General features: G+C 35.9%; 1 protein-coding gene across 2 annotated transcripts in view; it reads right to left on the bottom strand.

Moving 5' to 3' along the window:
* Positions 1-12,490, bottom strand: part of LOC150103173 (alanine aminotransferase 1) — a 225,310-nt gene that overhangs the window by 88,739 nt on the left and 124,081 nt on the right. For both annotated transcript variants that reach the window (XM_090397351.1, XM_090397350.1), the window contains exon 6: positions 5,506-5,635. In XM_090397351.1, the coding sequence (XP_090253477.1) occupies positions 5,506-5,635 (130 nt within the window). The remainder of the gene's footprint in view (positions 1-5,505; positions 5,636-12,490) is intronic.

Consider the following 12,490-nt stretch of genomic DNA (forward strand, 5'->3'; position numbering starts at 1 on the left):
CTGGGGAAGGAGTGTCCTAGGTTCGATTCCCGTCAATGACGTGAGGAGCTTAAGGATCTTCCTCAGCCATAGCCAAGTTAGCCGGTCTTGGGTGTGGACAGCAGGGTTTTTTCTGCCAGTTTATCTGGTGTTTTTCATCCCACAAGCAGGCAAACCGGTCTGAGGACACATGGATTACAGTCAGGAATACTGACCCAGCCATAGGTCTGATTCGTCAGCCTATGCCGGTTCCAGAGCCCGGATAAAATGGGGGGGGGGGGGGACTAGATGGTACAGTGAACTCCCGTAAAAAGGGAGAACGCAGTATCATCACACGAAATTATTATTATTATTATTATTATATGGAAGGTGGGGAGAACTAGATTTTTCTCTCACAGAACTGTGAATGAGTGAAACAGTTTGCCTGGTGAAGTATTTGGATATTTTATTCCTATTGTAGTAAAAGAAAAGAAATATAAGGAATAAAAAAAAAAAGAGATGCGGTGAGAGCAAAAATCAAATCACTGACTTGAGCAATATACCTTCACTACATCTCTTTTACATATTTTTCAGCATGTGGAAAAAGCAAATAAAAATTGTCAGGGAAAGCACGAAGAATGGCAATGGGAACTGCCCACTTTATCAATAATTTCTTCAATTTTAACACCATTTAGTTCTGAGTAGGATAAAAACAAGGATGTATAAAGAAAAGAAAATCCATAAGAGTTTTAAGAAAAATCAATGTTGATCAGCTGAACTGCAGACTAAAAAGCATGTTTTAGGAGAAAAATGTTGGTAACTGTAAAAGCGTATAATGAGGTTGTTTGCGAAATAGAAAAACAAGAACTCTGTGGTTAAAGAATTAGAACTGGATAAAAAGAAGAAAGCATACAGAAAATTCCTACTTAGTAAATCAGCAGCCCTTAAAATCCTAATATTTTTGATCTAAGTCTACATAAACATAGCCTTCTTTTGACAACCTCGTATCATGGATTCTCAAAGAATCAGAGGTTACATGTGTATATGGCACTCTAAACAGAAACCAGAGCTTTATCTTACATGACCTTTGAAAGTTATCTATTCTTATAGCACATTATGAAATAGTGAGAGACCAACACATTATTATTAGATTCTTATAGCCTAAAACATTTTATGTATTATGTGCAATGAAGTTTACATACAATTTGTATTTTTATAAGTTTATACTATGTATTTTTTTCATAGTTTATATGTTTTCTTCACTTACATGAATTACCTGAATTAAATAAAAATATACCTTTGTTGTAACGCAGCATTTTTGGGGTACATAACGCAGATGTTAGGTTACCCACTTCAGTAAGAATATTAAACAGATATAAGTTGAACAAACAGTATTTTAAAAAAAAGGTGATGAATACAATGATCTAAGTATTTTGGTTATCAGTGAACTGAAGTTCAGGAATCAGACTGGTTGGCCGAGAGGATGTGATACTTGCTTTCCAACCAACAGAATGTGGTTTTGAACCCCACCATATCATGAATGTTTATGATTATCATACTAATCCAAAAGGTATCTGTAAGCCTTCTACCAGTAGAGGCTTCACTCCCAAAATCCTATAAAAGGTATGAGAATGACCATACAGTATCCAATAAGATATATCAAACGTGAAAAAAACTAATCGTACTGGTAAGACAGTTAGTAAAGCTCAGCAGATTGTGGGATTAATTAAAAGCTTCAGTTGTAGGATTAAGGAAGTAATGATACCATTATAGAAATCTTTAGTAGGACAATGGATTATAGCTTATTTTTATTCACTGAAATTTCTAATGGTTGTCAAGAAAATTGAGGGTATTCAAAGAAGATTGACTTAGTGTGCAGAAGAATTGTATCATACTTATGACAATCCATTGCTTGTTGAAAATCTGATAAATTTATCTAATATGAGCTGAAGAGGATGACCCACAACACTCACTAAACATGACCGTAGGGTGCAATGAAGGCCATGTGAAAACTACCATTCATCAGTTATGATGAATTCTTTTGTCATTTACTCCATATCAGCTCTCCCAGCCAATATTACACAACTCAGACACAAGCAAGGACCAAGCCAGCATTTTAGACTGGAGCATGAATCTACACAAAAACATTGAGAAATGAGGCTCACAACATGGTTTTCCACAATATGCAAGTCCCACATTACTCAAAATAACATGCAGCATCATCTTCAGGTGGTGCAAAGAGCATGTATAGTGGGATGTGGAAGCTCAGAAAGATGTATTATGGAGCTATGAATCACTACACCCTCTACTGAGCAGATGGATGGTGTGGCAGATGCCTGGTGAACATCTCTTACCACAGGGTATAACCCCAACTATGAAATTTGGAGGTGACAGTGTGATGGTATGGTCCTGTTTTATCTGGTTTGGCCTTGAACCTCTGTGATGCCATAAACAATGAACTCCGAGAGGTATCTGAACATTCTAGACTACAATGGTTCCTACTTTGTGGCATTTCTACAGAAATGACCACTATCTCTTTCGGCAAGACAATGCGCTGTGTCATAAGGCTGTTGCTGTAACTGTATGGTTTGTGGACACAAACCTCACCACACTTAACTGGTTTCCACAGAACCATGATCTCAACCCTACTGAACCACTGTGGAATGAACTGGAGTGTCAGGTGAGGTCAAGGGATGTCCACTCCAAAATAGTCAATTACCTCATACAGGAAGAATGGTCCAAATTCCCCATTGATCACCATGGTATGCTCGTGGAAAGTATGCCAAGTAGGATCGCTGCAGTCGCTGCAGCAAAAGGAGGTCCTGCAACTTATTAAGGTGGGCACCATGGCTGTTTGTTCCTCACACTATGGTGTCTATTGACTTCTTTCCAAGCAATAGATATAGATACATAGCAGGAGTTTGTTACATTTGGCTGAATCAGGCTCTAACACAGAGCAAAGTAAAAAATTAGTGAAGATGACAGTTAGAACAAATATATGAAGTTCATTTTTTTTACTGTTCAGACAGCAAGTATGTGAATGCTGAAAATAGCCTATGTCAATTGATTATGGAGATGACAAATTTATATACCTTTTTAAGAGAGAACTGGATAAATGTTATGGCTGGAAGATAGGTTAATTATAATTTAAATATAATGAATATCTAATCTGGCGAGTTGGTTTTGGTATGTGTCAGTGTATAAATATGCATGAAAAAATAAAATATTGATAACAATAAATAAACAAATAAAAACTTAGAAAATGAGTCAGCAGGAGAAGATAGCTGGGTGAATCTGCACAAGCCATCCTATATGTTGGTGGTGAAATTCATGGTATGTGTATTAGTTTAGCTGCAGTGACTATATGGTTTACCAGCTGTTCACTCCCACCACCTCTCCAAGGTCTCATATTTTCCACTCGCAAACACAGAACAGACCTTGAATACATTCTGGTTTCAGTTACATTTTATCAATTTGATCAACCTTCCATCAGGAGATTTTCTGTCTAGGGTGGCAAGTAGCATGCAATCCACAAAATATCCAAATTCATATCCTGGTATAAATATTTTGTGGATTGTATACCGCTTCTCACTCAAGACAGAAAATCTCCTGGTGAAAGGTTGATAAAATTTATGGACGACTTCTAACCACCCAGCAAAACTAATTGTCTAGTTGCAACACAAATTACCTAGTAATTTGCAACACAGTACGATTACAACATGGTATTTGAATGAGTATTTAGACATGTTGATTATATTTGTTTGATCAAGTTACAAAGAATAAGCTGTGGAGAGAATATAAATAAGTGATCAGCCTGCCATGAGCAGTACAAGGCGCAGGTAAGAAGGATGACCTGTATGGTAAAGAAGGCCAAAACTAATTATGAAAGCTGGCTGATGAGGCCAAAAGAAATCTTAGAGTTTTTTCATTATGTGACAAGTAAAAGGAGAAATTACTCTTTTTTTTTTTTTTTTTTAATGTTGAGCCCATACACAAAAGGTTGGTTGATCAACCTATAGTATATCAGTACCACATACAGGTAGGACGTATATGACTATGGAAGGATGTCTTTAAGAAGTGATTCATAGTAAAGAATTTATGGTGACATGTGTTAGAATAATAACTTTACTTCATCATCAGGAAAAATACATATGTATAAGATACAAGCTACATGATACACAAAAGTAAAATGAATCTAAATGCTTGTTAATCTTTTAACCTAGCCTGACTCTTTTGGAGAAAAAAAAACGAAGCCCAGAAGAAAATCTCGTATTGAGATTTTCTTCTGGGCTTGTTCTGGTTGTTATGGGTCCTCCACATTCTTGGAATGATTAGTCCGTCATTTTTGTTCAGGTTTGGATAATGTTTTACATTTCACAAGCTTCTTTGAATTTTCTCTCAAACCAGTTTTGGTGCGGTGTAGGGACTTAGTGCCTTTCCAGTCGATTCTGTGGCATGTTTGGAGCGCCTGGTCTGATAGGACCATGCACTCCAAACATTAATTTCTAATAAACTATTACATCAAAGCAATAGATTTAAATGACAAATAAAAATGTAAAATTAAAACAAAAATTATGCTACTATATCACCTGTGAAATAATTTTTCTTTTTTAAGCGAATGCAGTGGGATGTGACTTTTCATTTTATAAAGTACACAATCTTTTATAACTGAAGTACATATCTGTGGCATAATATATATTAAAGAAAATATGCAACAGAGAATTTTCTGAATTATAAAATCTTTATAAAACAAATTTAGAAATAGATTACAAGAACTGAAATTGTTCAGCTTTAATTTTTAAATAAAAAAAATTGAGCTGAAAAAATTCTTTATTACAGAAATGATTTTCAAAAAAAAAAAAAAAAAAAAGTTTTGATTCTGCCACCTCTATTCTTTTTCTTTAACAAAAAAAAAAAAGTTTTAAAGGGCTTATTTTAAAGAGTGAGAGAAATTCACCCCCCCCCCCAAAAAATCAGCTAATGCCTTTTATTCCCTTATAGGGAGTAGACAAGGTCTTTTAACCCTATCTAGCTTTTGGAGACTGAGTGGGCAGTTCCATCTCCACCAGTAGCCAATCAGATATAGCTGGCTCAAGACTATCATTAACTGTAAGTAGCAACCGATGAAGAGACTGGCAAGCAAGTGGTGCCATCTCTTGGTACCTAACCATAACAGGATATGTTATTATCTGAAATAGTGTGGGTCCTGCGGTTAATTTTCTTGAATTTACTGGATGAAAAAACCCAAATTTCTGGAGAAAAAAACCGACTTACTAGGGCCAGAGATCAACTAACTTGGGAACAGGTCGAAGAAAGGCTTAGAAAAAGTTCCTTCAGTCGCAACTAGACTTGAACCTAAGTCTATTTTATATCAATTTACCTTAAGCAATTATTCTATATGGCAACTGCATCTGTACAAATACCTATCACAGTAGGTAAAATTTTGATGTGGCTCTCAAGATTGAAAAAAAGCAAATTACTTAGAACTAATTTCATTTTTTTTAACTTTTAAAAATGCATCGAGTATTTATTTAAAATAAAACATACCTGTTGGATTTCCAGGATTGATGACAACAATTGCTCTAGGTTCACAGTGGGATTTTGCTTCTGTGAGAGCTCGGCTAAGTTCCTTCATATCAAGAGCCCATTCCTTTTCTTCATTTAAGTAATATCCAATCTAACAATAATATACTCCATATTTATCATTAATATTTTAATAAATTTCAGCAATGTTTAAATCAGAAAGTACCCATATCAATGTGTTATTTAAATTTCTTTCACTCAAGTCCATTACTTTGAAATTGCATAAAACAGAAATAGCCCTACTTTCATTGTGACTGCTTGCTTGCTTCAGTTGCTTAATACCCAGAGCCCATTCCTTTAATTTAGGTAATATCTACTCTAAGATACACAAATCCATCATCTGCCTAAGGCAGACTGAGACTACCATACACAACAGCTCTTTGAGAGTCCAATATATATGCATTCAAGTTATTTAAATTTTTGTAGAATTCAGTTCACTCATGTTCTTGATGTTTTGTATCTATTTCCTTCTTCCTATCCCAATGACTTTAACAGGCCTTTAAGGCCCACAACCTTCCAAGCACGCTTGGATTTCATAACCGAAGTACAAGGATAGGATGGTCACCCCTATGCTTCTAAGTATTCCTGGCTGTATCCCTATGTGTTCATGGGGCGTTTGCCTGCTTGTGGGATGAAAAACTCCAGATAAACTGGCGGAAAAAACCCTGCTGTCCATGCCCAAGACCAGCTAACTTGGCTATGGCTGAGGCCTTTAGCTCTTCGCATCTCCGACAGGAATCGAATCTAGGACATTCCTTCCCCAGGTTGTGAAGCACAAAGTCACTAGGCTAACTGTATGGAATATTTCCTTCTTGGTGTTCCTAAAAATATCTTTCTTTCTAGTCTTATGTTTTGGATAATTTTATGAAATCATTCAGTAAGCATTCTGTATACAAGCCCACACTACTGTAACTTTTTTTTTGATTCTTGCTATTATTAGGATATGGTTGTCCTTCTCTGATTAGTTTTTCAATTTTAGGGCATGCTATTTTATTTTCCTCAAACACTTATTTTAAAAGCTTGTCAATTTTTGTTCTTTATTTTCTCTGATAACCTAAGTCTCTATGACATAAAGATGTATGGAGTGTACCACTGAGATATACTATATTTTAAGTTCTTTGAAGACTTGCAAGTTTAGTCACAGAAGACATCTGAGATTTATTCTCTGTTTAAGATGTCTGCAATTTAATTTAATTTTTAAACCTGTTACAGTTTATTTCCTTCAAAGTTTAACCTTCAGTTAAAACAATGGCAATATACAGAAAAGATATTATCTGCACTACAATGTGTAGTTCTTGGTTTGAGGCAGGTTTTCAATGACATACACTGCTTATTGACTTAGAAAGAAGTCAATGGACACAACAGTGTGAGGAACAAACAGCCATGGTGCCCATCTTAATAAGACGTAGGAACTCCTTATATTTTCCACAAGCATACCATAGCAATTAATGGGAATTTTGAACCATTCTTCCTGTAAGCATGTAATAAGGTAATGGACTATTTTGGGGTGGACATTCCTTGACCTCACCCGATGTTCCAGTTCATTCCAGAGTAGCTCAGTAGGGTTGAGATTCATGTCCACAAACAACACAGTTACAGCAACAATTATGACATGATGCATTGTCTTGCTGAAAGAAATAGTGATCAGTTCTGTAGAAACGCCACAAAGTAGGAAGGATTGCATTGTTCAGAATGTTCAGATACCTCAGAGATCAATGTTTGTGACACCACAAACAGAGGTCTGAGGCCAAATCAAGAAAAACAGGACCATGCTATTACACCGCCACCTCTGAGGCCTGAGGCCAAATCAGGAAAAACAGGACCATGCTATTACACCGCCACCTCTGAATTTCATAGTTCTGAATCTCAGACCTCTGTTTGTGATCAATGTTTGTGACACCACAAACAGAGGACTGAGGCCAAATCAGGAAAAACGGGACCATGCTATTACACCGCCACCTCTGAATTTCATAGTTTGGATTAAGCACCCTGGTTGGAGACATTCACCAGGCATTCATCACACCCATCCATCTGCTGGCAGAGGATCTAGTGTGATTTGACTCTCCATAACACGGCTCTCCAAACTTCCACATCCCGCTGTACATGCACTTTGTATCACTGAAGACGATGCTGCATGTTGGTTTGGGTAATTTAGCATTTGCATATTGCAGCCTTACCATGGAAACACATTTAGTTCTGAATGTTTTTGAGCAGATTTGTGTTCCAGTCGATGCATGGAACTCTGCATTCACCACGTCGGCCGAGGAATGGTGACATCTTATAGTTATGTCTGGTGAGTGTGGTGGGTTGTTCACTGCAGGTAACATTTGCAGATGACTCCCTGCACTTCCATTCTGGGTATGATATCACTGATTATTGATCTGGGATGGCCCAATTTGTCAACAATGTTTCAAACACATAGACCTACAATATGGAATCCTATCACAATGCCTCTTTCAAACTCCATCAGCCTCCTTCTTGCTGCCATTTCACCCAGACACAGTTGCACTCACTTGGGAGTATCGTATTCCTCCAATTTATACAGGCTAGAAATTTGTTGCATGGCGTGATGAACCTTGCGCATGGGGTGTCCATTGACTTCTTTCTATGCAGTGTACTTTAAGTTTTTCTTATTGCCTGTAAATAATATCAAATCATTTCAGTAATTCATATGATGAAATTTTTGTTCACACACACACACACATATAGAAAGTATTTTACCTTGGGTATAATAAATGTTAAAGATACCAAGCTATTTTAAACCTGGTTTTACTCCATTTCCCAAGTAAGCAAACAGACAAGTCAGTCAAGTTTGCGCTTGCAAGTATTGCACTGCAGTATATACAGGGTGTTCGGGATAAATTTGACAGTTTCGTAAGGAAAAAGAAAATCTTCTTTGTATCTATTAAATTTAATGAATTGACAAAAAAACATTACAGGCAGAGTTAATTACAATACTATCAACAAGATTTACTCAAAATAACCACCATTAGCATCGATCACAGCTTCAATTCTGCTTCGGAACCTCGAACAAGCTGATGCTACAGTCTCCCTGGGAAGGGCCGCAAAAACTGTTTTAATTTTATCCATTAACTGGGATTTTGTATTACTGGAAGTGCGATTGGTGTCTTTTTCAACTGCGCCCCATACAAAATAATCCATGGGGTTAAGGTCTGGGGAGTTTGGAGGCCAAACATTTGGACTGGTGAAGTCGTAGAAATTTTCAGACAACCATTTTTGACTTTTCCCAGAGGTGTGGCAAGGGGCCGAATCCTGCTGCCATACATACGGCCTACCATTGGCTACCCTTGTTATCCAGGGCTTGACTACAGTTAGCAACTCCACGAACAAAGCCCGAATTCCAATGCCACGGTTCTTCAACACCTGTTCCTGCAGATTTGCGAGGAATTCTGCTGTACGAACGCAATCAGATCGTCTGCTAGGGATCTTTCTTCTTGCTACATCCTCGTAGTCACCATTGCAAGTCTCTAGTTCATGCCTGATTGTTTTTACTGTATTCAGGGAGCATTGGGCAGCAGTCGTAATATCCTTATTTTGATGGCGGGCACGAATCATCATGATACAAGTTATTCTCTTCCATGATTCAGGTGGGTTACAGCTATCCATCCTTTCTGACATCTTGTATATGAATGAAGAAGGGTCCAAACTTTTAAATGAAGAGAAGTGTGTGTTAATACATGTAACTTACGGAAAAATATAATTAATTATAAATATGTCAAATTTATCCCGAACACCCTGTATATATATATATACTGTCCTACCAGGCCATGTCCTGCTTTCAATAAACACAAATAACGAAAACCGCCAACATGAAGTAAATTGGACAACAACTTCAAACCTGCACATTTGCCATGATGAGGTAGAACGCCGCATTGTCGAGTCAAAAGAAATTACCTTGGACCCTCTTCATATGAACAATAATCTCAGCTATAATTTGCCTGACTCTTTCAGCTCTACTATCAGATACTGGCGATCTCGTGGATCCACACACGCACAGGTGTACAACAACAGAACTTTAACACGGACTATAGCTCAAGTTCATAACTGTAATTTACAGTCGAATTTATAGCTTTAGAGTGTCTCAATGTTTTTTTCAGTTTCTTTTAATAGCTTACTATGCTCTTAACACCTGATGAAGTCGATCCCGATGAAACATGTTGCGTATCCAATAAATCTCAATTTGTTATAATTCTTGGATTTTTAGTCAGTTTATATAAAAAATTACCATATCCCAACTCCGAGTTAATATTAGTAGTCACTATATATATATATATATATATATATATATGCCTACAGTTCATAGAACTGGGTCTGGCAGATTGCCCTGAATAGTCATTTCATGCTGAAGGAGAGAAAGAAATAAAGGATGCACGAATTGGTCACCAACACGTGAAATCACGTGCTTTATATGTAAAATTTTCCAAATATTATACAAGCAAAAATAGTTACTTTAAAAAAGAAAAAATTAATTTTCTGATGTGTAATAAGAAACAACTTATCACACAAGATGGATTGATTATCCTATTATCAGAATGGATTCTCCTTCTGATATGCACAGAAGTGTCGAGGAGTCTCACATTTGTGGGCGTATTAGATTCATCCCAGAATACAGTACCATGTATTCTGGGATGAATCTAACTAGTTCGACTAGACTTAGTTTAAACAAATATGAGATGGACAGCTCTGCATAAAACTTTCCTCAACTGCTCCAAACTTTGTTGCAGTAGTAATATTTTCTTCCCCCTTTATTTTAAATCAAACAGTTCATTGATGAGCCAAATGCTTAAAGTTTAAAAGCAGCAATAAACATTTCCCCCCTTCCCCACACAATTATTCCAGATAAATGTAATAGAGTATAGCCTGCATCTATTGTGGATTAGCATTCCTAAATCCCATTTTGCCTTCTCCTAAATGCTGCTCATAAGATACTTTAATTCTGCTTAGTGTGGCTAAACACATAATCCTTATGTGTGGCTAAACATTTGTCTTTAGTTTGCACACTGAATACAGCCTTTTTTATACATAAAAATTATTCTTCCCAATTTCTTGTCATTAGGAATGTCTCCAGAACTTATAACTTGGTTTGATCTTTCTCTAAATGGAGAGATTTCTTTTGTTCCATCTGACTGCAGCATTTTTAATTTATACTTTATAATTAATATTTTTGGGGTCTTTTCATTTTTATCAAACTTTTTTTTTTTTTCAGTTGTTGGAAGTTTTTCCACTTGGTTATACTATAAATTAAAAACACCAAGAAATGATATACTTGGTTTAATCCTTTATCCAAGTGTAAGAAACAAAGTTTTTGCCTGAAGTATTATCAGGACTGGGGCAACTCGTATATAGAAGCTAATGACTTCACATCAGCTGTCTTATTATCCCATAGTGCAAAGCGCATATCCTTTTGGTTATGTATAACGTAATGCATTATGGGAAATCACTACCCAGACCGGTTTCGACATTTATTGAGGTCTCATCAGTGGGAGCCAGACCCAGAGGTGACATTAAGGTTGAATTAATGCCGAAGTCATTTCTTATATGAGTAACCAAAAAACGTCGCACCTTATTATTAAAATACTCTGGATTAGAGATAGTTGTTGGAAATTTTTCCACTTGGTTATACTATAAAGTAAAGATACCAAGAAATTATATACTTGGTTTAATCCTTTATCCAAGTGTAAGCAAACAAAGTTTGCACCTGAAGTATTTTCAGGACTGGGGCAACTCATATAAATATATAGAAGCTGATGATTTCATATCACTTAGTATTCCATAATGCAAAGTGCATATTCTTACAGGTATGTTGTTGTGTCCCAATTTACGATTTCTACTCTAATCTTACAAATTCCTTTTATCTATATTCTTCTAACTTCCATGCCCGAGATTTTACCAAAACTTATACCAATATCTAAGTTATTGCTCCCCGTAGTACCCCTAATATTTGTATTTATACTGCACCTTTTGGGATATTTAGTTTAGGATATTTCATACATAAACAAGGAGAAAGAACTCAAATATATCTGAAAGTGTAATAACTATTGCAGTCGTGACACTTAACTCGATTCTCAACTTAAATTTTCCGCGTGACTAAGTACAATATTTTCAAGTAGTTATCAACTGCACCATTTATGTTGTCATAAATGGGGAGAAAGTCAATCTCGAATATATCTCTTAGTATTTAAATTTTATTGCAGTCGTGACTCTTAATCTCTTTCCTCAACATTAAGTTTCCCGCGTGATTAGGTACGATGATTTTAAGCGGTGCATTGGATTAGCAACATTAGACAACTCTTTTATCACTGAACAAAAGGTTTATTAAGTTTCTAAACATGGTACAATTCAAATACTAAACTAAAATACTTATAGACTAACATTAAATTATTATAAGCAATATGGCTATTTGTGATAATGCTGCCATACACATTAATTCATAAATTCACCTGATGTGAACAAATTAGATCAATTCACACTATCTGATTATTCATACTGAAGTAGATTAACAAATCATTCACTGCTAATACATACCTATGACATTTCAATTATTTTATACATTACATTAGGCATTCAATTCTTAGGATACGTAATTATTTAATTCACACTATTCCGTTATACCATTATTTGCACTAACACACAATTATGTCATTTAAATATCTTGTGCAATATAAGACATGCAAAAATACCTTAGGACTCTTAATCATTCACAAATCTTTAACACTAGTCAATCTACACATAACACATTCTATCATATACTAAAGTCCAAGTATAACTTCAACAGTTCTATATTGGAATTACGATACTTTTCACAGACAAATTTCTAGCTAACATAGGTTATGATTTACCAGTACCTTTCTTGAGCTTTTTGTATGGGCCTTTATTCTTTTCCAAACGAACCTCTGGTATAACTTCTCGTAATTCTGGAATACTTTAA

The sequence above is a fragment of the Typopeltis vanoorti genome, chromosome 9, assembly GCF_054136105.1.
Source record: "Typopeltis vanoorti isolate ZY-2024b chromosome 9, IOZ_Tvanoo_1.0, whole genome shotgun sequence".
NCBI lineage: Eukaryota > Metazoa > Arthropoda > Arachnida > Uropygi > Thelyphonidae > Typopeltis > Typopeltis vanoorti.